This window comes from Embiotoca jacksoni, unplaced genomic scaffold, assembly GCF_022577435.1.
Source record: "Embiotoca jacksoni isolate LCO1_2020_lvr unplaced genomic scaffold, fEmbJac1.0.p SCAF_14, whole genome shotgun sequence".
NCBI classification, from domain to species: Eukaryota; Metazoa; Chordata; class Actinopteri; family Embiotocidae; genus Embiotoca; species Embiotoca jacksoni.
The window spans coordinates 15,012,861-15,039,740 of record NW_027185274.1 but is presented as its reverse complement, the minus strand read 5'-3'; the positions used below and the strand labels follow the sequence as shown (position 1 = coordinate 15,039,740).

General features: G+C 43.2%; 2 protein-coding genes across 2 annotated transcripts; one reads left to right on the top strand and one right to left on the bottom strand.

The window, feature by feature from the left end:
• Positions 1–117: 117 nt before the first annotated feature.
• dnajc30b (DnaJ (Hsp40) homolog, subfamily C, member 30b) lies at positions 118–3,320 on the top strand. Its single transcript, XM_069148195.1, has one exon. The coding sequence runs from the start codon at positions 137–139 to the stop codon at positions 1,289–1,291; it is 1,155 nt and encodes a 384-aa protein (XP_069004296.1). The 5' UTR covers positions 118–136; the 3' UTR covers positions 1,292–3,320.
• Positions 3,173–26,880, bottom strand: LOC138197393 (SH2B adapter protein 2). The gene is made up of 9 exons (XM_069148194.1): positions 26,673–26,880; positions 14,665–15,610; positions 10,418–10,519; positions 10,135–10,226; positions 9,668–9,768; positions 9,404–9,565; positions 9,076–9,278; positions 8,227–8,401; positions 3,173–6,355 (listed from the first exon to the last, which is right to left on the bottom strand). The coding sequence occupies exons 2-9, from the start codon at positions 15,577–15,579 to the stop codon at positions 6,021–6,023; spliced, it is 2,085 nt and encodes a 694-aa protein (XP_069004295.1). The 5' UTR covers positions 15,580–15,610; positions 26,673–26,880; the 3' UTR covers positions 3,173–6,020.

The following is a 26,880-nucleotide window of genomic DNA, read 5'->3' as shown; positions in this document are numbered from 1 at the left end:
CCGTGTTCCTCGAAGATTATTGGTCGGTTATGTCGCGTACTTCTTGTAAACATTGACTCTCATTGGTTCGTCGTCCTGTGACGCACCGGATGCCACATCTGTCTTCCGGCCCGCTCACTGGCCGGTTCTCGGTAAAATGGCAGAGGTCGGTCAGAGGCTGGGGAGCGGAGCTTACAGGCTGTCCGCTCTCAGAACCAGCCAGAGTCGACCGGTGTGCAGCGGAAGAAGTCTCCCGATAAGCCGCCCCTCCGTTCAGGGTCCGGTCGAAGACGACCCGGTCCAGGAGCAAGGTGAAGTTCAGCCAGTGCCAGAAAGCAGAGCGACACGACGCAAATCAGAGAAACTTTCCAGAGTGGTAAAAAGAGAAAGTCAGCAGGATGATGTGACCCTGCTTTGTGCCGCCTCTTTGGGGCCGGCTGCATCCCGTCTTATCGGGTTCGTTGAAACCAGAGAGAGCCCACTAGCTCCTGCAACAGCCCTGTACTTCTCTGCAGGACTCCTCCGGGAGAAACTGCTACCTTGCAGGATGACACCCTGGACCAGAGGAGCTGTTTCCATCGACCCTGACACCCTCAGGTCCCCTCAGCAGCTCCGCGCTTTCTGCACTGTCGTGTTCATTTTGGCCGAGCAGGGACCAGAGAGGCTGGGCTGCCCGCGGAGACTCGGACAACTGAAACCGCATCGTGAAGCTTCCACAACCTCAAGGAGCTACAGCCGGAGCTCCAGCGATCCTCCCCTGCTGCACAGAAGCAAGACGGCCTACTACGACATCCTCAAGGTGTCTCCCGGTGCCACGCAGTCCCAGATTAAGACGGCCTACTACAAGCAGTCCTTCGTCTACCACCCTGACAAGAACCCCGAGAGCAAGGAGGCCACGCAGCGCTTCTCTGAGATCAGCGAGGCTTACACCGTGCTGGGCAACATCAGCCTGAGGAGGAAGTACGACCGGGGCATCTTGAGCCAGGCGGACGTCCGAAGTGGCTGGAGACCGTCGTCTACAGAGGCCACGAGCAGACCCACGGGCTTCCCGCATCATCAGCCGCACCAGCACAGAGCCAGGCGGTTCTCCCAAGCCGGGGGGAAGCCCATATTCGATTTTGACGCCTTTTACCAGGCTCACTATGGGGAGCAGCTGCAGAGAGAGAAGGACATGAGAGCCAGGAAGCAGCACAGGGAGGGGCTGCAGAAGGAGAAGCAGGACAGGTGGAGGCAGCGGAAGATGATCGAGGTGGCTGTGACCGCTCTACTGGCCATGGCGGGGATGATTATGGTCAGCATCAGCAGACCCTGAAACAGAACCAGCAGCCACACACGTTCCCTCGTGTGAGGGCTCTCGGGAAGCTTTTCATTCATAAAATGTATCCACAAACACGCTGATTGGATTAAATTGTAGATTCTCCATCGTTCCGGTCTGTCAGAAAACAATGGTCCCGCCTTGTCCTCTGAAACAGCTCTGTTCCTACGAGACATTAAGTGATATGAGAACAAATCCACAGTCTTCGCCTTTCCTTCAAGAAAAGTACTGAAACGTATCCATCGCCAATATGTCTGTATTTTAAGAGAATATCTTAGATGATTATGGCCTCTTTGTACACGATTATGTGTTTTTGTTCCCGTCTCTGTGCTGCAGCTCAGCAGGGAGCCGCCGTGCAAACAAACACACTGGACTTTGTCCTCCGTCACTTACTGTGGAAATACATAGGACATCATTACAGAGAGCTAAACCTGTTTCAATGTTCATTATTTATTACAAGACAGACTTGCAAAACTGAATCCATCCTCTAAGAGAAGATTTTATTGACCTGAAATAACAAGAACATAACACGCACATACATTCACCCAGGAAGGAGCAAATAACTGTCACTTCAAGTGGAAACTGGAAACCACAGCAGGATGTGGACTTATTTATTCCTGCCATAATTCAAATATTTCACATTTAATGGCTCTCTGACGGTTTAGTTCTTACAAAACTGGTTTCAGCGTCACGTTATCGCCGTGTCATCCTGTTAAATTCATCCTTACATGCAGACACATCGTACACCTGAGAAACGAGATGTAGACGTGTCCACGCAGGTTCAGCCTTTGTGTCAGCAAACACAACAATTTCTCAGTTTATTAACCAGTTTATTTAATTTTTATTAGCGGTGACAAGTCTGAAGCCAAACAACCTTTTTTGCAGCTAGAATTGATTTCTGTCGGATCAAATGCTGCACATGGATGGAAAAATTCTACTTTTCATGCTGAATGATGCACAATTCCTCCACCTGAACCTCTACTCTGACTGTAATGTAGAAAATCACTTTAAAATATCTCATTTGAAGATGCTTTGTTATTAGTAAATGTATACACAGTTTAACATCTTACTCCAGATGGTTAAGTGTATATATGTGTATGTACTGTACATTAAGGATGCCACATTGTGATTAATATAATGTTTATGTTAAAATAAGTTTATTCTGGGTAAGAGAAGCTGTATTTGAGAAAATAGAATTAAACAGTTTTATTTATTTATTTGCTTTAATGGAGTTTTGTGGGTTATTGCAGTTAACAGACACAGTAGCTGTAATTCCTCGTGTTTTTACTGTTTTATTCTTCAGGTATGATCTGACCTCTAGAGGGCATCTGAACACAGGAACATGATCTGCAGGTGACAGCTGGAGGCCTGAGGGGCCTCACCATGTTTTAAGTGTGTGGGAGGATATGAATGCAGCACAGGCCTGCTGATGTGGTTCACTGTGTGTCTGATTAATATGTACAGTTTCCCTTAATATGTCAAAGATTAGGGACATAAACCCAGTAAATGTATGGGATATTGTTATCAGCCTTTAAAATCGATTGTGATTGATACAAGTCAAACTGTTTACTCTGGATCAGCTGCTGTAATATAAATGCACATGGGTTGAGAATGAACTATAATAAGTCAAAGTTTGTTTGTACCCTGGGGCCTAATTATGGAACAAAGACAGACTACTTTACGGAAACTGAAACAGAAAAAAAAAACCTCATTACAGCTCAGGTTTCACACTTCTGTTGATTTAGATAGAGGTGCTGAACAGCATCACTTTAAAAACATTTTCAGTTTATGTTTGTATCTAAATATGTGCTCTAAATCTGGACCACCAGTTGTGACGTCTGTTTGAATAACAAAGAGATGAGATAAAAGAAAGTGTGCAACAGTTTGTTCACATTTTATTCACAGAAATATAAAGTAGTATGTCAAGTACATCACTTTGTACAAAATTGCACAGACTCTTCAAAACTCAGTCAGACAACAGAAAATTCAGCTTTAAGAGTGTTAAGAAAATAAAATGGAGACGTGAGCGATCTGTGATATGTGTGTTTCTTGCAACAGACGATTTCCACTGTGGATGTTCCATCAAGAAGAATCAATCAATTGTACATAAATAAGACTCAATAGGGAAAATGTAATTTACAGGCTGAGGAATAAATATGTTTCAAAAATAGGATTCAAATTGGCACATGAACTGCTCCCGCCGCTCCTCAACTGAAATGGCTAAATGGCCGTGCTTGAGAAGGCAGTCGCGGACTCTCGATATGTTTCTTCCACCTGAACTAAAGTGTTACACGTTTCAGATGTTACATGCTGCTGCTTGGTGTCCTATTTGCAATTGTATGACATGTGTCTTGCTTTTCTGTTTTCAGATGTGTCTAACATGCTTAAAAACTAAAGTTGGAAGAGTTGCCTTATTACCGGTCATGCTGAGAGACAGACAAGAAGATTATAAAGGAAAGTGAACAGGAAGCTACTGCTAGCAACGAGCTAATTTAGCTTCAAGTGCCGACAAAGTAAAGATAACGAGGATTTTCATTTGAATAAATGTTTGTTGGGATCCTGTTTACAAACTGAATAAGATGAACGACGGCAACATTCTTGGCAAAAATCACAAGCAGCGCACAGTTAGTGATCTATTTTTCTGTTATTCAACTGTGGTTGTTCTGCCAGAATAAAGAATAGGAGGTTCTGCTGGATTACTTCTTGGTTGGCGTAACTGGCAACTAATTCTGACCAAAGAACCAGTCTGGCCGACAATCCCAAGTAAAACTTTGGTTTTGGCATTTCGGTTTTTGTACTTATTAAATAAAAGTGACAAGTGTTCATTAGTGAGCTGCAGATGTGCTGTCAGACGGATTTTGTTACCAGGCTACTAGTTTGCCCTGTTTCCAGTGCTAAACTAGGTTAGCCGCCAACAGGCACTGTAGCTTCATATGTGACAGAAATGTAAGAGCTGCTCACTCTTATCGAGTAGGGCAATTAGCATAGTTAAAGAAAATATATATTTTTTTCCTTCATGATGATGTTTTAACTGATATTTTATAGCATGACTATGCCAGACAAATGTTCACAGCTTCAGTTTTCTTTGTTGTGATTATAGTCTGGAAACCCTGTTTCCATTCATGTTTACGCTGAAAGGCAGACGGACCAATCAGTGGCCAGCGTCGGTGGCTAAGTGCAATGACGGTGAGTTTGGATCTGGCAATCCCAGGCTAGATATTTTCTACAATGTTTAGGCATTCATTCTCAACAGTAATAAATATGTTGTGCTGTGAAATGCTTTTTCTCAATATATTAACATTAAAGGCTCAGTACTGTGTCAATATGAAGTGTGTCAAAGCGAAACAGCTATGTAACATCTGTCCATTCAAGCACAGCCATTTATTAGCCTTTGTTTTCCTAACTGTACTGTTTCAGTTCACACCCGCAGATTAAACTGCAGGCCACACAAACAGAACATAATACTGCCGCCATTCAGAAGAAACCATGTCCCAAGTCCCTCCGATAAATGCTGGATTTGGTATAATAATATCTTCAAGGCATTACTTCAAAGTGATCTATATTAACAGCATATCTAATCTACAGGTTATTCATATGATGAATTTGAATACAGAACCATCACCAGACGGAGGGACCCCATTTTAGAAACACTACTGTAGCACACCGATCATTGAAAAATATTTGGACTCTAATACACCACCACACTCATAGAAATAACCCAGGAGGACATCAAAATGGGAGCCACCCTGTCCTGTTCGTACAGACTGAACATGTATGGTTCATCTTCCATTGCAACAGTTTTAAACTGATTTCTAACACAACATACGACCACATGTATGTGTGTGTGTGTGTGTGTTGCAGCCATCAATAAAACTGTGAGAAGAAAACCATTTCAGTATGCAGAGATATGCAGTATGTTTCAGGTAGAAAGTGACAGTAAATCAATCACCTACATTTCATTAGTTGTGATGATGTGAGATGACAGCGTCACCCTCTTCTCGCTATGGACAACAGTCCGTTCAAGTCCAAGGGAAATGTCAGGCACTAAGACCCTTTAGGCTGTACATGTTTAAGAAAAACATCTCTGAGCTAACACTAACACACCCATGATTGCTGGACTGATGTTAGTGTAGAGAAAAGACCCATTTCAGGACTTTGTAGGGAAAACCCGCAGAGACAGTGAGGATATCCGGGACAGACTCAAAGCAGCTTTACAAACATTAGCGGGGCACTCCCGGGAGCTCGGAGGACCTCAGCAGGGAGGGAGTGTTTCTTCAGGGTCATTTCAAACTCTTAACCCTTCAGCAGGGTGGTGACACCGACTCTGCTCCCTGGGAACTGTGGGTAAGGGTGATCAGGAAGTGGCCAGAAGAGGTGAATCAAAGCCATATGCTGGATGACTTCCTCTTGCTTTATCCTCCTACACTTATGTTCACTGCTGCATTTTCTATACCTTGACCTCTCCTTTCCTAGCTACAGCCCTCTGTGTCTCTGTTTACTGAAATCCTTGACAACTGGGTTTGAAACAAAGCCAGAGTCTGCTCGGCATCATCTCCGCTCCCTTCTCAAGTCCAGAAACAGGAAATTGCCTTGAAACAAAAACAAACAAACACAATGATGAGTGATCAAGTGATTTGGACTCATCAACAGAGCAGCCCATGTCACCTCCAACTTGCTGCATGTCATCCAATCAGAAAACACATGACCGAACCCTGCCCTGGGTTGTTTAGTAGAAAGAGTACTGGTTCTCCACAGCTCGGGCCCTGCGAGTCCCATCGGCATCGTGGTAGTCCTCAGATCCACCAATAGAGGCCTCCAGCAGCCGCTCAGAGCTATTACTCCGGCTCTGCAACCCTCCTCCTACTCCTCCTCCAGTACCTGGGTCACTGCGGGAGAGGGAGGGAAGGGTGGTGGGTGAGGAGGAGGTGCTTGAGGAAAGCGGGGCATCAGAAGGAGGCCCTGCAGGTGCTGTGATTCCAGGAGGGTGAAGAGCTGGTTGAGCTGAATCTGTCCTGCAGGCTGCCTCCCTGGGTGGAGTGAGGACTGGAGGCGCAGTCACATCTGTAACAGATTGTGGGGAGATGAAAGACATCCTTTTAATAGAAGACACATTAACAGTATAGATTAATCTGTGCTGCTGATAATTGTTTGTTGGTTTACACTAGAGAGCTGTGAGTGAAAGGCTCCTTCATAGAGCAGCGCGTCAACACAGACAGTGTGGGCCTCTTTTATTATCCTTTCTCTTGGTGGCCAATAACACCGACAACACTGGTGCCAAAGACACGCTTGACCAGTGTATCAATAAAGTCTTTTACACCCTGAATCAAACCCTCACTATGTGCATGTGAGTGAGTGCATGGGTGTGCGTAGGTCCAGCGTTTGGGGAAACAGAGGGCCTCTTTGTGACCACCAGGGTGGGTTGGAGTTGGAGTCTCGGCCCGCATGCAAAACTTCTGCGGTATAATCGCCCCCTCACTCTTCTACAGGAGGGCATTTATCCCATGCCAGGAGAGTGGAGGGCAGGACCAGTGTTAGTATGGAGAGGGGATGGTGGGGGGAACTCTGCTTCCTGCATCTATAAGGCCATGAACACATTTAACTTTCTGTAAGTTTCTAATTGCCAACATTATGCTTTCGTGCTTGGCGACTGTCAAGATAAGACACTTCGTTCTTTAAAAGCACCTACGGATTGATTGCCTATATATCAGACACTTGAACACCATCAACCCCATCTTTTGTCTTTGTTTTAGTACATGAACGGAGCCAAATGAGGCAGTCACAAGATCATGGTCAATGTTAAATCGTATTGTAACAGCAGTACATGTATAGAAGCACCATAATATCTGGACTAAATTTGGGAACATCAGTCACCACAAGCTACAGGTCACACCACACAAACTGGGCTGTGGCAGCAAAACCCACCAAACAGGGTAAATGATACAGGGTAATACTTTTTTTTCTTGTGAATTACACCTTTATTTGTGTCTTCTTTCATGTGTTTCGTGCTTTAAATCTAAAACTATGTGATGAGCAGACACAGACGGGTATGTTGCTCGGTATTAGTTTCTTGCAGCTCCATCGTGTCCTCTATTGACAGGTTTTTATAAACTTAAATGACCCTTTTAAGAGGCTGCAGCAGAACTGTCTTCTTGTTTTTAAAATCCTCATCATGGAATCACATCTCCATGAGGTTCCTGTAAGTTTTCTTCCTTATGTTAACAGTGTATAGCTTTGCCATTCATGTTACACTGACTTTTGTGACCTCAGGTTATTTCCTGCATAACTCCACTAAGCAACATAATCTCCCAGAATACTTGAAAACACTTGATATTATGTAGATGAGTAGCAAATACCAATGGAGTTTTGTGTAAACAAACAAAAATTATGTCTACATTCGGTTACTCATAAAAACCCATTGAGTTGCTATCCCTGAGGTGCACTTTCTTTCTCATAAAACTTGGCAAAGGCAATTTTTAATAGCGTTTTAAATCTTGTATTGTTTACATCTGTGTTTACTTGCTTGAATTCTTCTATTTCCCTGCCTTTGCTGGTGCATAGCACGATACAGTATCTTGCTATGTGACTGCCACTTGCAGAGCAGTGGGGTCGTGTGACACCATGGATTGGACTGGACATGTTTACATGAGGTAAACAAAGAGTGGACCTCGAGGTCTAAACCCCCACAAGAAACCTTTAATGTATTCTGAACGGTTTGACTTTTCCAGCACATCTTTCCATAATCAAACACTCGTTAAGTATTTTATTAGTACTGTATCTGATCAACAGTCACGCAGTACAAAATTAGGTCTTGTATGAAAATAACCTACTATAACTACACGACTGGTTATGTGGTACAGGTGCCTAATTAGAGAGGACAACATCTCCAACTACCGTTACATGCGTAAACAGTTTTCAGTTCGTGTGTTGAGTACCTGTGGTGGAGCTTCGCTGCACTTGCACATAGGAGCGTAATGTGATGTCAGCTGAGCCTCCAGATTCAAGGGGGATCGGGTGGGCGTGGAAGTGTCTCAACATGTCCGATACGGTGTGGAACCACAAGTGGTGGACGTGACACTGGCCGTTCTCATTAACTGACAAACGTAAATGCTGAGAGGGAAAAGGAAGGGAAAGAGAGGGAAACAGGACATTAACAAGTTAGAAAAAGGTTTGCAATTCAAAGACATGAAGGAGAGAGAGAGAGAGACAGTAAATGAAAAAGAAAGAAGAGAGGGAAAGAGAGAACACAAAGACAGAATTGCCGTGTGAGACACAGTGAGCTGAAAGAAACAGGCCAAGACAGAGGTCAGGACATTATCTGGGAGGTGTCTCGCTGTGGGAGCAGAGTGACAGAATGCAGAGCTGACACACCAGAGGAAGAGGTGGCAGCTGACACTTCCTCAACACTGCCGGCTGGCCGGATGTGATGTGCAGGGATCATGTTACATAAGAGAGCACAAAATGGTGACATTACTGCAGCTTTTCCAACTGGTGGCTGCTGCTCCAAATGTCACGAGAAGAAGACTGAGAGAATTTATCTTGATTATTCTGAGTGTAGAAACAATAAGCTCATTCCTTATTTTATAATTAATCGATGACAATTTTTAAAATCCATTACTAATTTTATTACTTTTATCGAGTAAAACTTAGAAAAAAAAATAATTTCTCATTCTTTTAATTCAGTTTGTTTTGAACAGTTTTACAAAAGAAGAAAACTGAAAACAGAGTATTTACGACTCAATCACTTGACATAATACTGTTTATCTTCCCTCTTATCATCTCACCTTGGCTTTGCCCTGGAAGTTGAAGGTGAGGACATACTCGCCAGGCCGGGTCTCACTCTGACGAATCACAAAGAGCCCGTGGCTCCTGGCTCCGCCTGAAAGGACCAGCTGAGCTGCACGTACGCGAGACAGCGTACCATGGAACCATGGGTAACCCGCCAAGCTGGCATCTCCATCCGAGTCTTTTGCTCCTTCACCACCACCTGAGTAGTGTCACACACAAGAACATGTTTTATTTTTCTCCGTCTATAATCGGCTAGTGTTCATTTTCATGTTTACAGGTCCTCACCTGCTTGGATTAGCTTGAGAGGAAAAGTAAATGTTTTACCTGCAGTGGAGTTGGAGCCCTGGGCCTCTGGAGACTGCAGGAAACGCTCTAAAGGCATGTGGGATGGGTGCTGGGTGAAAGGAGGTTCCCTGCAACGGACTGAGGGGGCGCTGTAATGCTCTGCCGCTGTAGGACATGACCTCTCTGAAGCACGATACACTCCTAAACAAGTTTTTATATATCAACACATTTGTCCCGATCAAAACAAGTAAATATTATGTAATGCTGTTCTGCAGGGGAGAATAGAGAGCAGTCTTGGCTCACCCTCAGAAAGTAGCTCACAGCTGCAAGAGGCCACCATGGAGCAGTCTTTGGAGGCCTGACCATGAGGACATGACGCCAGCTCGATGTCATCGCCGCTGTCACTGTACACAAACAGGCAGGTCAGGACAACCACAAGAACGTATACACATGCACACATGTGCAAACAAACATCACCGAGTCCTAACACACAACTCTACACACATCCACATCCTTCAAACACGGACACAAATAATCTCTCTGTTTATGTCCTGAGCTACACTGACAAACATCCACTAATCCAAGAACCTGAGGAGGAATGTCGGTGGTGCAAGCTCACCCATGTTTGTGCTCAAGCAACCTGTCAAAAACTCCACTAATCGGGTGATTAATGACTGTGTGTGTTTCCCCTCCTTCCCCCTCTCCCCATCCCTCCGTCTCTCTCTACTCTCCATCTTCAGTCAACAGCAAATATTTATCTGGTGGTTTACCCAGGGTCTATGCAGTCCTGGATGTCCGCAACCCACGAGTTTTTCTGCAAGGAGTCGATGGTTTCCAGGATGTACTCTCCACCGTTTTCCACCTGTGGAAGCAGCCAAACACCGCAATCAATACACTGAGCTCTGTTCAAAGGATGGGCAAACCTCATTTCCCAGAAAAACTGTTTTCAAGCTTGTTTTTATGTAGATTTTTTTTTTTTTTTTCTTCATTACTTCTAATAAAGCATTTCAGCTCATGCAGGTGCAGCTGTAGCAACATTTTTGCAGATCCTACCTTAAGAACGAAGGTGTTGTCCTTGTCAGGCATCTCGAGCGGCATGGTGGTCCTCACCTCCACGATGGCCGACAGAGGGATGCTCACTTTGGGCTTTGAAGACTAGAACCAACATACGAACAGACTCATAAAAGCCCGTTTTAACGATACTGCACCTACCACATGTATATAATAACAAAACACACTAGAGGCAATGAGGACATTCATAACTGCAAATTGCTTCACTTTACATCGGTGGCTCCGAACAGGTTAGTCAGGAGTCTAACAAGCCCCTAAGAGGAAGTGGTTAACAGATGATTACCATTGTGAAAATAGAAACACATTTTGCAGCACCACAGTATTTTCACTAACTGTGTATAGAGAAAAGGAGCAGTCTAAATGATTTAAAAAGGGAAATTCTTGGTATAAAGAGGGTCATATAATATACAATATAATAATTGTGAATCCCATATAAAAAGGTTTTAGGACAATAAACGTGCTGCCTGTTGCTTGCAGATCACAGTGGATTTAGGAACAGATTTCATTTGGTAAGAGTTATATTTTAATCACTTCTGCTCTACAAAACAAATGATGCATCACTCCCTGGATGGTAGTACAATTTGTGCCAGTATACTATCACCAAAAACCATAATAAGCCATTATGAATGGTCCAGAGTGAAATTACATCCTGTGTTACATTCTGTAGGAGGTGACTGCAACACTTGTAAAAGTAGAAACTATATATTTTCCTCCAAAGAAAGCCCTAAATAGAGCTCTAAATTAGTGGTCCAGGTTTAAATAGAAAATCACTTCAGCCACTGGCTTCAGTGTGAGATGCATGCAGTTCCTCCAAACCCTCAAATTCCCCTTCACACATGTTAATTAAGGGGCAACAGGCAGGCGGAATTATTGGTGCAGCCCTTTCCAGCAATGCACAACACCCCAGATTAAGTAACTCATTTAAATGAAATAAAGAAGTAGGGGAGAGTTTACAAAAGACTGCAGGATCTGCAATAATACCTCCGCAGCTCAGTTTTTAACACGGTCTCTTATTTCTCACTGCATCTCAGCGATTATTCCTGCTGACTGACAAACAAACATAAAACAGGAAGAGTTTATAAGAGGGTGAACACAGAAAACTCGGCTGACTCCAGTTTGCCCTCTGCAGAGAGTTGGATCCAAACGATAATCTTAACAGATCCTATGAGTGTGTGTGTGTGTGTGTGTGTGTGTGTGTGTGTGTGTGTGTGTGTGTGTGTGTGTGTGTGTGTGTGTGTGTACGTATAAGGCGGTGAGCTGTGTCTGTGTGTGTGTTTATTTCTGCGTGTGTCAGGAGAGGTAGAGCGAGAAGGAGGCTGACTGATAGTCTGGCAGAGGCTTATCAGCGGATCTGTCTGGAGTAACACAGTTCTCTTCTTGATCCGCCTGTGCATCTTGGCTGTCGTCCACGCCCACAATTCCTTTCTTTGGATCAGATGTCAAAAAACACTTCCTGTATTAAACCATTTCACCATTTCCTGTGCTTCTCCACTCAGGACAGTATAAACCCAGTTTGTCTGTGGAAAAATGTATTCGTGCAAACCAGTGCACATAACAGTGTGTGCTCCACCACACGGCACTTGAAGTCTTGCAGAAAATATTCTCATATTTTGTGATGAACTGTTCACTTCTAGTAGTATCGAGCTACATAGATGGTTTTGTTTGTATTTGTCCATGTCTGAGTTTCTTGGAGTGTTTGCAAGGTGAATTTGTTAGCAAACAGGTAAAAATATGAGCATTAACTTGAAGTCATGTTTCTTGTCACCTTATGATTTGAAGTCCAATATTTATGCTCCTTTTAATTATTTTTTGGTCTTCCACCAGCTCATGAGGGAAATATCAAACTTTTTAGTGACTAAATGCCCTTACCCATCTCCAATTTGTAATTGGACTCTACCTGTCCAACACCAAATAGGAGTTGCTGGCTGCATCTGTAAACGACACTGTTGACAGTGGTGAGAGTGAACCACAACGCTAAATCTGAGGCTGGGGGTGTAAAACTGAAACCAAATTTAAAGGATCCTGCCACGCTCTGTAGAGCTCAGAAAAACCGGTGCTAATTCTCTGAGGGTTCATCACTATGAGCGACTGCTTTCACTTGGCACATGTTGTATTATTTACTCTGTCATTAATATAAAATATTGATTAGTACAGGTTTAAATGTATTATTTCTTAATTCATATGAGGTTAAATATTCTGAGGTGGATATATCTTAAAACCGCAGCAGATAAAGTTAGATACCACCAAAGGTTAGCAAGAAAAGATGCATTTTTGGGTGAATCTACCCTTTAAACAAGTGAAGCCAACAAGTCAAACAAGACACAAAGTTAGACTTTGTTAAATTGTTTTGCAGGCAAAGAAGGATTTCTCTGAATTTGTATAGTGACGGGACTTTAAAAAGACAAACTGGTATGAATGCACAAAATATATCTAATATCACCAAGAAAAGTAAACACTGTTGAGGTGCTTTTTAATATGCAAAATGTTGCATTCTTAGTGACTTAAAGTGAGAAAAAAAAAAGAGAAAAGTCAAATTTTCCCAGGCAATGTTTTAAAAAAAGTATTTGTCCTTGTATTAATCTTCCATGTAACCTTCAGTATTTTTATTCTAAGCTGAAGCCTCTCTGATGTTACATGAGGAGCCTCTCGTTACTTGGGCTGGTGTGAACCAGAGAGCGGGTCATCCCGGGGCCTGCTGCGGTGTCATAATGCAGGCAGTTAGCGCGCTGCATTGTGCCACACAGAGCAGCGGGCAGATTGATGGCCCTGACAGGGACGGAGCCCGAGCCAGGAGCACGCAGGAGAGAGATTTTATGAGTCAGTTTATCTTTCCGAACCTGTCGAATGCGCTGTTATGATTTGTAAGATGTGAATAGGATGGCAGTGATAAAACAACTCCGAGCGGGCCTGTCGAGATGTGTGTGTTTAATTAAAGTGTCATCAAGGCTGTAGCCGCTGCTCTGAAGTCTCCTAATGTCAGCCTCGACCACGGTGGATAATCATTTTCCCATGTGTGGACGTTAATAGAACACAGCTGACGAAACAGCTGAATTATTAAGTTTTATTTTTCATGTTCGTCTTGTGGTACTAACTGACCTGGAGGAGTTCAAATGACTAAACTATTTCGGTTTCTATTTGCAGTTTGTCACCGCTGCCAGTTTGCCAAAGATGAGGAAGCAATCAATATTTATTTTTTGCACACGAAAGAGAAGCTTTGTGATCCCCTCGCCTTATAGAAATCAATGTAACAGCTTCCTCTCTCTCTCTTTCTCACAGTCTCCGGTTTTCTCTGCCAGCTCCCTCTCCCCCTTTTCCCCCTCTCCCCTCTCCGCAGCTTTATCCCCTACATTCCCACCAGCCATGATCAAAGGACAGCAGCAGATTTACACACACTCAGCTGCACAGCCTCATGGCCTACTTAAGGTCAGGGGCAATGATCTGGAAATCCCATATAGACAAATGTGAAGGGTGCATGCATACGTGGTTTGACCTGCGTCGCTCAGCGTCAGCAGGGCTCGATCATCAGGCTCAATTTAAATCTGGGATTCAGGAAGGGCTGCAACTAAAGAATATTTTCACTATTGATTCATGTTTTTTTTTTTTTATTGATTTTGCCTCATCTGCATGAGACTTGAAATATTGGAAATGTGTAAACCTGTAATTACTACTGTGCTGAAAAGTTCAACAAGGTTTTGGGACCATTTTTAATTCTAAATAAAGACAAATCCCAAACCCAATAAGGTTTGTTGGTATATGTTAATAATCATTTGCCTGTTTGTGGTTTTGTCAGGTGGGTTGGTGGGAAGATCTTCAGCCTCTGAAACACCTTCAATAAAATTCTCTGACAAAATAGGTGTAACAGCTAAGAGATAAAATCAAACAGCTTTTTGCTGAAATAGTAAAAATCATACATTTCCAGAGAGCAACGTGAGGTATACAAAGTGATCCTTTTGGTTGATAAATAATGGACCACCCCAAGATATTTCATTTACGATAAGATAAAACAAAAAGTAGCCGGTTGCCACTTCTTAATTTAAGGAGGTGTTTTCCTTGTCAGTAAACTGAATGTCTTTGAGTTTTGCACTGTTGATCAAATACACAAGAAGTTGGAATATGTCACCTCAGACTCTGAAAAATAAAAAATGTGCATTTACACTGCTTTCCGTCATTTTATAACCAGATTAATTCTTTCATGTTTTGTTTTTTTATGTCAAAGTGTGCTCATGTACCTTGGGTGGTACGTAGAACTCCAGCAGGAACCTCTCTCCTCCTTCCTCCCTCTTCGTCTTCCTCAGCAGTAGGCGACACTTCTGCCACTGTGCAGCACCCATACAGTTTGTGTCATCGGCCACCATGTACCTGAGCGCTCCCTCCCTCTGGATTTCCAGCAGCTCGGCCTTGTGGCCCTGGGAACCCCGGGGCAGTCGCAGCTTTTGGGACCACTTCTCTCCCCCTGCCGCCGCCTCCCCCCCTCCGCCTCCTCCTCCGTTGGCCTTCCTGGCCCCGGGGGGAGCCTCGGGTTCAGGGGAGGCCCGTCTATGCCACATCTCTTTCACCCCGTCCACCACACACAGGCTCATGTTCCTGAGGGAGAAGCCCTTCTTGAAGCGAGCCTTTGGGTGACTGACTGACACGTCCTCTGAGCTGCGTGACTGTCCCAGAGCGGACACCTTGTGGGTCGTCTGGGGGCCTCGGGAAGCGGTGGTGCCACTGCCCGCCCCATCTATCCCTCCCCCTCCGCTGTCCATGCTGTCCAGGGATTCACTTGAAGCCCCTGCGTCCTTGCGTCTCTGGAAGAGGTCGTGACCGTAGGAGAGCGGGCAACCCTGGATTCCCAGGAAAGGAACAATGCTGTACTTGGGTGCCGGGTTGGAGCCGTCCTCCCCCGGTGAGGACGCCTGGTTCTCCCGGGCCTGTGTCAGCGCGGCAGAGAAGCACTCCAGGAAGTGGTGAGCAAAGTGCTGTGAGAAGCTGGCATCGGCGCCGGGCGAGTCGTAGCACGGGTTCTCCGACAGAAAGCGCTGGAACTTGTCAGCGAAATCTGCAGCGGAGGCTCGAGCGTGGAGCTCACAGAACTCTCGCCAGTCAGGCAGCGGGCACGAGGAGGAGAGCTCCGGGCTACCGGGCACCACCGCTCCGTTCATCACTGAGCCATGCCAACCCACCGAGGAGAGGCTGAAGAGGAGGAAGAGGAGCAGAGTGTTAGTGTCGATGTTAAGGATTGCAGCATGTATTTGTGTAACTTCTTTAGATCACACACACAGCAATTGTGGAACAGCCTGCGTGTGAGATGGTATAAAGAATAAAACACGTGTGAATGAAGCAAACTGCGAACGACCTTATGTGTTATTGTAGTATTTATATCTTCATATGAAAAATGAAGCCCCTGAACTGATTTTCTGCTGCGTGTTTTTTAACTGCCAAGGTTTTCTTGAATTTTTAAATCAAAATCATTTGTTTTCGCATCAACATCGCCTCCCACAATCTCTACCTCTTTCTCACATTCCTTCATACAAATTGTGCAACTTAATATCGAAGTGATATCGAGAACGGAAGATTTTAGTTCTCCCACACCATGAAACATGTGACCCGAAACCAAAAATAAAGGCACAACTTTAATTTATTGGATTACTTAAATTCTGTTTTGCATCTCAAGTATTTCCTAACTTTCCCAAAATGTTTTATGAATCAAGAAAACCAGATCTGGTTCATTTTGTGTCGTTTCTCAGATAATCCCGTGGTTTTTAAATGATCTATTTCGCCCAAAAAGTTCTTAAACATATTGATTCTAAAAAACTCTGGAATCAGGTAATGAAATGTCCATGTTTGAAGAACATAAACACCTCCAGAAGCCTTAAAAACATCCCAAAATTGCAGGTGGCAGAACATTTGTGTCGTCATTAGAAGCTCCAGCTCCAGTGACAACAAGCACAAACAACATCTTGCTCCACTGTGGGGAGAATTTATTTCCTCTGACAAGTCGAGAATCTGTGATAGCTCATGTCATGAAGGTTTGAATTCAACTTATGAAGAGATTCAATGTGACAACCGATCGAGAAAGCTGTTGTCACGTTGCTCCATCAGCTGTGAGTCTCACCAATTGATGATTTCTGACATGCACTCGGATTATCTGAATTATCTGGAAGTTTGTTCTGTCAGAGCAGCTCAACACCATTGAACTGATCGCATGGCTCCTCTGTATGTCCTGTCTATCACACTCATTCCTGTTTTTTTTCAATAATGAGGATCTTTTTGAGATAATAGTTACATTCATCCACTCATCTTTACATTCCTCTGCTTCACAGCATGTGTGTGCGTTTGTATGATTCAGTCTGCAGCGCTGCCTCCCTCTCCGGACCAAGCAGTGCCAAACCACATCACATCACTGCTCAAACTCTTCTCTACAGCGAGGATGTAGATTCATGCTAACACTGCGTCAGAAGCAACATCCAATAACAGTTTTCACACACCCCCTCCTCTTCAGTGACTAATACAGCATCAGTGAATAGACCCGAACAATCAAACACATGTTGGTTTGATGGTTGCTGTAAATCACGCAGATAAAAAGAAGATATCGTGCGAGTGGGTTGGCATAGGGAAGGCCAACACTCCCTGAGCTGCGACAGCTTATTCTCAGAGCTGCTGGGCTTCTCTTGGCAGTTCACTCGCACAATACGGGCTCAGATGTTTGCTTACTGAAACTGCACTCTTAAACTGAATCATGCATATAGTCGCACTGCAGTAGTCCCTGTGTTTCTCTTTTGAGCCACTTGATTGTTATTTTCAAAAGTATCCGTGTGGGTTGTCTTTTCAGAAAGGATTAGTGCAAACAACTCGCCACTGGAATTAAATCTGATCGAGATGCATGTTCAACTACAAGCCAATCGCTGTCTGTCATTTCTTCTCCCACAGATCTGAAACAAACAATAAAGATCAGAGAGAGGATATGATGACAGAAAGTACGCAGGAGTGCCGGCTCTTTGAAGGACCATTTCTGAGCTCATCATGTGGAGAAACTGTTGGATGCTGAGGCCTGGTGTCAACATCTTAGAGGAATGCTGTGATGTTATAAACACTAGAAAATACAGGAAAAGGGAGGCATTAAAGATTAACAATAAAACCTACATACATACCTACAGACAAGAAAGGAGACGGAGGAAGACGAATGAAGGAAGGAAGAAAGGAAGGAATAGAAGGAAAAAACAAAGAAAGAAAGAAGCAAAAAAGAAAGAAACAAAGAATGAGAGAAACAAAGAACAAAATAAAGAAAGAAAGAAACAAACCAAGAAAAAAAGAGACAAAAAGGGAAACAAAGAAGCAAATGAAAAAAATAACTAAAAAAAAGTTTTGATTGATGACAGAAAACTACCAACAAGTCCTCCAACCCAAACGACAATATCGGTTGTTCCTTCCCTCTGAAACCTGGTCAGGTTGAGGAACAATAGACACTTGTTTAGGGTAAGAAAACGGTTTGAGTTGTAATGATGACTTGAACTATGTTGTGAGTTAAAGTCACTTCCTGTCACTTCCTTTAAGTTTTGAACAGTAAACTGTCTCAGCTCGTGCCTGGAAACGGGAAGCAAATGGGGAACAAAATCTATTTATTAATAACAGTATTAATGACTTGTTAACATTAGCCTACATAAAAGGGAAATTCCAGCAACACCGGTTTCCCCACAACCTGGTTCCACATAATCTGCTCTTATAATTTATAAATGACTTATAAAGCATTAGTAAATGTTTATTCCCTATTAATAAATCTGTTCCAACTTAAAAGCCTTTTAAAAAGAAAGTGGTACTAAACTGATAAAAGTTTGGAAACGTAAAAGGTAGAATCACTTTCCACTCATTAATGTCTCCATCACTTCATTCATCCATTCATTACTTCAAGCCACCCAAGGTTTGTAAAGTAAACTGATAATCACAGTGTTGCTGTAATAATTATCTCACTCTCCGTGTGAGTGAGTGAGTGAGTGAGTGAGTGTGTGTGTGTGTGTGTGTGTGTGTGTGTGTGTGTGCTGTTGTTGCTGCTGCTGCTGGCGAAGAAGTCAATATCCATTCAGCTATTTAAAAACCTGCACTGGGCCAACTTTCTACTCATTCAGCAGAAAAAGCAACAACACTCACTAAGGTGCATTTCTCAAACTCCTGCCCTTCCGCAAAGATGAGGATATGTGCCTCTCTCAAGGATACTAAACTGACTATGTCGCACCCGCCCACACACACACACACACACACACACACACACACACACACACACACACACACACACACACACACACACACACAGTCATTGAGTCAGCATGAAACTCAAGCCACGAGACGCTGGAGGAAGCGGACAGCATTATGGTTTTGTGAGGCTCAGCAGACTGAAGCAGACTACATATTGAAAAGACACAGGGATATAAAGCCCCTAGAGACGGGGCAGTGGTGAAAAGTAACTAAATACTGTGTGTAAGTGCCGCTTTTGAGGCACTTGTATACAGTTTCCTTTAACATTTTCACATGAACTACACCACGTTCACTCCGTTACATTTGTTTGACAGCTGCAGTTACTTTACAGATAAAGATTTCAGTCATTTAGTTCAGTTATTAGGGCCCGAGCACCGATCGTGCGAAAGCCCTATTGTTGTTCAAGCGTTTATTATTATTCTCCGCAAAACACTGGATTTTTGGAGGCTTTATCCTACTCAAAAACTCATGAAAGTTGGTACACGTGTCTCTCTAGGCGAAAAAGTGCGCAAGTGGGTGTGGCCTAATGGCTCGCTAGCGCCCCCTAAACAGAGGCCCCGGCGGCTCCATTTACCTACATGCACGAAATTCATTGGACGTGTATCATACCGAGATGTACAAAAAAGTTACATTGCACCATTAGATCAACTCAACAAGAAGTCTGCCATTTTCAATTTAGTCACCATTTTGGCGATTCACACGTTGTACTGTTACAAACTCCTCCTACAGATTTTGTCGGACCGACTTTAAATTTAGTCTGTGTACTCTTAACATGTTTTGAATTAAAAGTTCTCAAAAGAATTTGTTTTCGTAGATTCGACTTTTTTTTTTCATATTTCGGACGACACGCTATAGTATGACACAGTGGTGCAGTGGTTAGAGCAGTTGCCTCACGGTGAGATGCAACTGGGTACGATCCCCACTTGAGGTATGCATGTAAGTTCAGAAAAAGGTAATATTCCAAAAAATGATAAAAAAAAAAAAATTCATGCCGTATGTCATTCAAAAAAGTCATACTATAGCATGTGACCCAAAAGTATTTTTTTGTACATAGTATAGCCAGGACGATGCAGCTAAGTTTGATGTTTCGCCGTGACACAGGAAGTTGATATTTAAGGTCAAACGATGCTCCAAACCTCAGGAAACTTTGCACATGCGTCGGACACCAACTTTCATGAGTTTTTGAAGATGTTAAAGCCGCCAAAAAAGGCAATTATTTTGTTTTAATAAGAATGAGGAACGAGACCGAGAAAAGAATTAAAACTGCAAGCGGGAATATGCGGACCCTCGCGTGCTGCACGTCAGGGAGCCTGCGGCCCCGACCCGCTGGATCCCCGACGTGCAGCGTGCGAGGGCCTGCATATCACTGCTTGCAGTTTTATTTTTTGTCTTGTGTCTCATTGGGTCTTGTGTGCCTTAGAACAAGGTATCCTGTCAACAGTTTAGAAGCCTTTTATAAAGCCGGTCTATGAGGGAAATTATTTTTGGGCTTAAGGGGACTTCCACTGCAATGCAGTGGCCTCTGGGGAAAAGAGTCAGCAAAGCGGAGTGGCAGTGGCGCCGCATCCAGATGAAGAGTTTGGGAAAAGAAGAAAGTGCGAGTCTTCGACATCATCTCATAGACGGCGATCTAGTGGAGGTGTGGAAACACGTCCGCCATGCACACTTCAAACAAATCTACTCCTGCTCGCAGCTGTCCATGTACCTGTCTGCCACATATTCAAGCCCTTAATACGTCCATGGTGAGTACCATGTAGTTGGAGTAGCGTTATTGTTTTTTTGTTCTAACAGCCACATGGGCAGCAATGAACTCATCTCACCCTGCAAAACATACTGCAATAAGCAACACAAAAGTGAAGTTTAAGTGTTTTCAAACAGTATTTTTTTAGTTTTGAGGACGAAACTAGACTAAAGGTCTAAAGTAACCGCTGAAGGAAATATGTGGCTCTTTACCTGCTAAATGTTCCGCTATTTTAACCACCTAGTCGCTAACTTTGTCTCTGATGTTTAGTGCGAACAGGTTTTTTTTAAATTTTATTTTATTTTTTTAAATAGTCTCTTTTAGCTGTTAACAATGTCATGAGAAAAAAAAGTATAACATTGCAGGCCGGGAAACCAAAATGAAGAGTTAATAGTCACTATAGATTCAGATGATAATTCTATGTGGGTTTGTCTTCCTTTTTTCATTTGATATGATGTATTATAGCCACTTTAAGTACATTTTGCTCTTACTGCCTCTGTATTTTTGTTTAAATAGGACTCTAAAATACTTTAACCTTTTCTGGAGTATTTTTACATTGTTGTAGTGGTACTTTTACTAATGGACCTGAGTACTTTTTCCACCACTGGAAGGGGGCATGTTTTTGCTCCACAGGCCATCTGCTAAAACAATCAGTGAGCGTGTGGAGGTGGAAGAGACAAGGGGAGCATAAAGAAAGAGACCTACTGCAGGACAAGGGGGAGCAGAGGCACCATGTAGATTCTTACATCCCCACCACTCTCCTCAGACGTTCTTTTCAGCTCTGACGGACCCAGAGAAGAAAATAATAAAAAAAAAAAGACTTGAGGAGAGTTGTCGGGAATCTAAAAATGTTCACCTCCATCCTGCAGACCTCAGAAGCCCTTCCCTTCTTGTGTCTCTTCCCTATCTATGGTAAAAATCTATCACGACCGTGCGCCCACCCCCCCCCCACCCCCACCTCCCTCCTCCTCCTCCTCCTGCTGGTTCTTTACCCAGGGGAGCGGGGCAGATATCTCTGTCAGATGGTTGGGAGTTCTGTCTGTAACAGTAAACTGACAAGGGAGGAGAGGAAAGAGACATTACTGTGCAGGGAAAAGTGATCAGCTACCGCCTGCAAAACACATCGTGCAAGATCCGTTCACTTCATGTACCTCGTAGAGCCCTCACAGGACTGGACTGTGCGGAGCCAGGAGTTACATGTGCCTGATTAATACTGTGGTGTTGTAGGTGGTAACAGAGAGCGACTGAGAAAATGATACCGTAGCCAAGCATAACGGATGTACAAGGAGTTGTGTTATTAAAGTTGCGCATTCTTCCGTGTACTTTCAGAGATAAACACAGCCCATGTAGTTTAACAGACTCCTACATCCTATATGCCAGCAGCACACCCTCAGTGATTGGCCGATGAGGATGATTGGTGATGTTGTGCTCCCACCCCGGGGAGTTTGTGCCCAGCCATGTTTTCTAATATTAGCCTGCTCCACAGCACACAGCTAGCAGCACACTCAGTACAGTGCAGCGATGTACATGCATCTTCAACGCTATGTGAATCCGTTAATTATGTGTTCTTATATAAGATGTAAATATTACAGCACATAGATATGGACTGAAGATATTCAAGGACACACGCAAACAGGAAAACCCCACTGTTGCTGTCGGAGTATGAATGTAAAACATGGATAATAAATAGAGCTGCAGCACTGATCGATTAGTCAAGAGTCAGAAAAACTATTTTAAAAATCTAACAATAGTTTCGGTCATTTAAAATAACTAATAAAATTCAAAATCTTCTTGTCACATTTAGAATTTTTTGGGTTTTGAACTGTTGACTGGACAAAACAAGTAATAGCGATATCTCTGACTTGTCATGTATAATTACAACAGTTCATAGTTAACTAGCTAATCCAAAAAATAACATCTAGATTAATCTATGATGACAATATTTGCTACTTGCAGCCATTTAGGGCTACAACTGATGATTATTGTCACCAATAATTTAGTTTTTATTTAATCAATCGTTTATGAAATGTCAAAAATGACCTGAGAGCCCGACGCAGCTTCTTAATGTCCAAAACCCAAAGATTCAATTAAATTTCATTCAGCTCAAAGTGATGGGGAAAAAAATATCAATAAATCCTCTCATTTGAAAAGATAGAACCAGTGAATAAAGTACTTAATAATGTATTTCTTCTCTTCCGGCCTCTTAATTGGAAGAATTGCTGCTTTACTTTGTTTTATGTTAGAAAAGATACATTTTGGGGGTCTTTGGACTGTTCGTCGAACAAAACAGGCATTTTGAAGACATCACCTTCACCACATTTTATTGACCAAATGAATAATTGATTAGTCAAGGAACTAATCAGCTGAGGGACTGTAAATGAAAAGAATTGGGTTAGGATAGTACCAACAAACTTTACCACCCAAGACGAGGTATTATTTCGACCCAGTATTAATGTTATTTTTTTTATATTATTGTTATGTGGATATCCTCTGCAGTTTTGAATGTCATATGCACTTCATTTTGTACAATTTATGATACAATTCTGCCATTGTTGATGCAAATAATAATTGACTACTTGGAACTGCAGTTAACAAGATAATCAATGTTTTGTTGTTGTGACAAAGGGTGTAAATTGAGCAAGCAAATATAGTTAATGTTGTTAAAGTTGTCAGTGTTGGTTAGGCGGCACTCTCCCTTTAAATAAACAAACAGTGAATTGATGGCAACATAATTACAGACAATAACACACATTAAACTTAAAGTTAAGAACTTTTCAGCTCAAATGGGTGACATAGATGCAGAAAGCAGAATGACCAGGATGTCTGTTTTGTTGAGTTGCTCTTCACTGAAGGAAGACGGAAACAAAAGTGAACACAGTCGGAAAGTCACAGTGACAAAAACAGACTCTCCTACAGAAGTCAAAATGCACATTATTACAGTAGACATCCAGGTGTGTGTGTGTAGGAGTGTGTGAATAACGCAAGAAACAAAAAAGGGAACACCAGCTTCAACACTGGATTAAAAGAAAGGAGGAAGAATGGGGAAGGAAAAGCAGAGAAGCTGTAGAGACAAGATAAAATCCCTGTACGGGGACATCAAAGACAGAGAGATACGATGAGGGATCAGACGCAGTAGCAGGAGAAAGAGCAGGTATAGGGGTCAGCGGTGATAGACCCACATACTTTTAGATCTGTTCACTTTAGAGCAGCCGGTCAGTGACCTTTGACCTGAGCGCTGATAACCTCGTCCCTCCTTAATGCGCCTGAATGTTGTCTGGGAGAGTTTCTATCAGTCGCAACGTGACACAGGACCACCAGAGAGGAGCTGTGAGGCTGGGAGGGTGATAGTGAGTGCAGACAGACATTATGAATAGGTGCAGTGAAGTCCTGATCCAGACACTGATACACCCAGCTGTATGGGAAACTATCTGTGCCAGTGTGTGTGTGTGTGTGTGTGTGTGTGTGTGTGTCTGTGTGTGTGTCAGTGCGTGTGGAGGCAGTTAGATTGGCCAATGATAAGAACCCAGACATGATGAGAAGATGGAGAACGAGCATTCCTGAGGACCAAATCACCAAACTGTGATTGCAGACAAATAGAGCAATGCTCGCCACTTCACCTGCGGGTTTTTCCTGAGGTAGCAGGGCCTCATCACACACATTAAACACATCAATTAGTGTGTCCTCTACAGACAGGCTGTCCTCTCTAACTCTCTCTCTCTCTCTCTCTCTCTCTCTCTCTCTTGTGCGTCCTCTGGCAGGCAGTGACAGTGTAAATGTTGAGTGAGCTCAGGCATCCATATGGCTGTCGGTGATAAAGGACGCAGCGCGTGGGAGATGCACATAGCACCACTGACTTCCATTTCCTGTCTCTCACCCACCAGGTCCAACTAATTTCACAGATGACCACAGGCCTCTCACAGAGACGGACGCAGAGGGAGAAATACTGTACAACCTGTGTGAGCATCAAGTGCGTCGCTTACTGGAATAGATGAGTTTTTAATTCAAAGTGAAGGACTGAAGCTGATGTAAAAAACAGCATGATGATGGTACGAACCGGGGGTGGACACAGTCGCTTGTTTGGCTCTATGTAACACTATATAACATAGTTTCATGATGTCTTTTTTTTTTTGGCCATCTGTGGATTGGTCCAGAGTGTATGTATTTAAACTATTAGGTTTGAATTATTTTCTGTTTGCAAACTTGCTTTCCTCAAATTCCCCTCTGAATAATGTAAAGTATTTTGAGTTTATATCAAATACATGAATTTATTCTTATAGTTCACATGATGACTAAGTTATTTATCGTGGAAAAAATGCCAGATGAAGCCAGCGTCCCAAAACCCTAAAATAAAGATATTTACAGAGATAAAAAAAAAGAAGAAGAAGAAGAAAAGCAGTAAATCCTCACATCCTACAAGCTGGAGGTTGGTGCTTAATTTTCTATTGATAGATTGATCAGCATTATGTCTACAATTCCCTTATAATAGATACTTAGTGCAGCTCACATTTCCCGTTACCGTATGTTGATTCAGCTGTGCAAGAGACATTTTTTTTTTTGTGGGGATGTATTGAATTGCATAAAATCATGATATCATACAGAGTTTTTATTATTTTTTGAATCCATGCAGAATATACATCAAACTAACTAAGTTTTAGTCAAAGTACTTTAAAATCATTGTAAAGTTGTTTTTTAGTGCTTTTTTAGATTATTATAGTGCAGTTGGAGAAAAAGGATCCCTATATGTTACTATAAAATCCCAACATAGCATCAGAGACATGATGTGGCTTTATAAAAGTATTATCTGAACACTACAGTGATGTAACAGCCTATACGACACATTGTTTGTACACTGTGTGTAAAGTTTGTCCACTGCTGACAGAACACAGGCTAACCTGCATGTTTAAAAATATTTACCTCTGAGTGGTGCTGCTTGAATATTACCACAAAGTAACACCACAGTACCAATATGATAGACTTAAAGTTTAGAAGAGAGTAAATAAATTCTACACAAAAGCACCTACATTTAGTTAGTTCACTGGAACATCACAAAATGGTGCCAGAATTTAATAAAGCCTCCCACTGATATTACTGTGATCATGAGGCATATAAGACACTTTTTGTAGTGATGTATAGGACAGCATGAGTGTTCTTGTTATTTTGTCCACCCCCTGTACGTGCAGGCGGCATGCTCGGCACAGAAGCTCGAGTCAAGTGTGAGTAGCTCAACTTTACAATGAAAGAATTGTTGCATCTTTGCAAGATTTGATTTTACAGGGGTGCTGCTTAAATATCACAACACAACAAAACAATAAGATAGAATTTAGTTAATAATGTTTTCCTCGATTAAGTCACTATACAAATCACTGCATATTATGAGGCTATTCCAGTGATGTAGATGCCTCTAAATGAGCAGGCCTGTAGGCCCTGATGTTAAAATCAGACTTATTAAGCTTCATATAAACTGACTGTCTGTGTAGCCTATAAAAAGACACCTGAGAGAAAGTCAATATCGGGCCTAAAACAGGCCTACTGCGGCCCGGGGAGCCTATTTAAAGCCAACAGTGGATCGTTGTGCAGGCTGCGTACCGGACTTCATGAATGGGAATCGGCTGCTGCTGAATGGCTGACAGATCCAGGTCTGGAAAGCAGCCGATGAATGGGAGCCTGCGTGTGCAGTCACGAGTCGGTACACTGATTTTGGATGATCTCGAGCGGGCCTGTGCATCACATCAGATCACATCGGGGCCCCTGAGCCGTGCAGTGACTGACCACACTTTACTCCCTCAAGTCTATAAAATGGATTATCGGGGGAAAAAGCCCCTTCAGACCGCGACCCACCCCCCCCCCCCCACCCCCCTCTCAAGTCCAGGAAGCAGCCTCATCCACTCTGTCCGTGCCGACACCAGAAACACGTCGCTGCCATCAGACGGCTGCACTTGTTCTCTACCACCAGAAGCCGAGTCTTTAAGCAGGTTTCAGCGCGGAGGCTGACTCGGGCTGACTCGGGATGAAACGGGTTTAAACGCCAAACACTCTGCCTCCTCTGCGCCTCAGCACCTGGAGGTTTTGTTGTTGTTGTTGGTGTTGGTGTTGTTGTTGTTGTTGTTGTTGTTGTTGCCCACAACAAATCACGATGCCTTTTCTCCTCACAGCATCAGCACACGAGAAGAGGCTGTGCGAAATGTCTCATCGTGAACGTCAGGATGGTCCAGACGCGCTAAATAAGAAACACAACGCAGCAGCGGCAGTGCCCGCAGCTCTCACCTCAATGCAGGACTGGTCTCATGACGCTGCTGTCTCACACGATCCGGTGTTGCCGTGAAGATGTTCTCTATTCAGGGTGGAACATGGTTATCCCCCGGTTTCATCTGTTTCTTATCTCCGGTTCAGACGAGCTCTCTGCCGGTCAGCTCTGCCTCCATCTCTGCTCGACGCACTGTGGTGCTGAACACTGGGCTCTGCTCTCCACGGA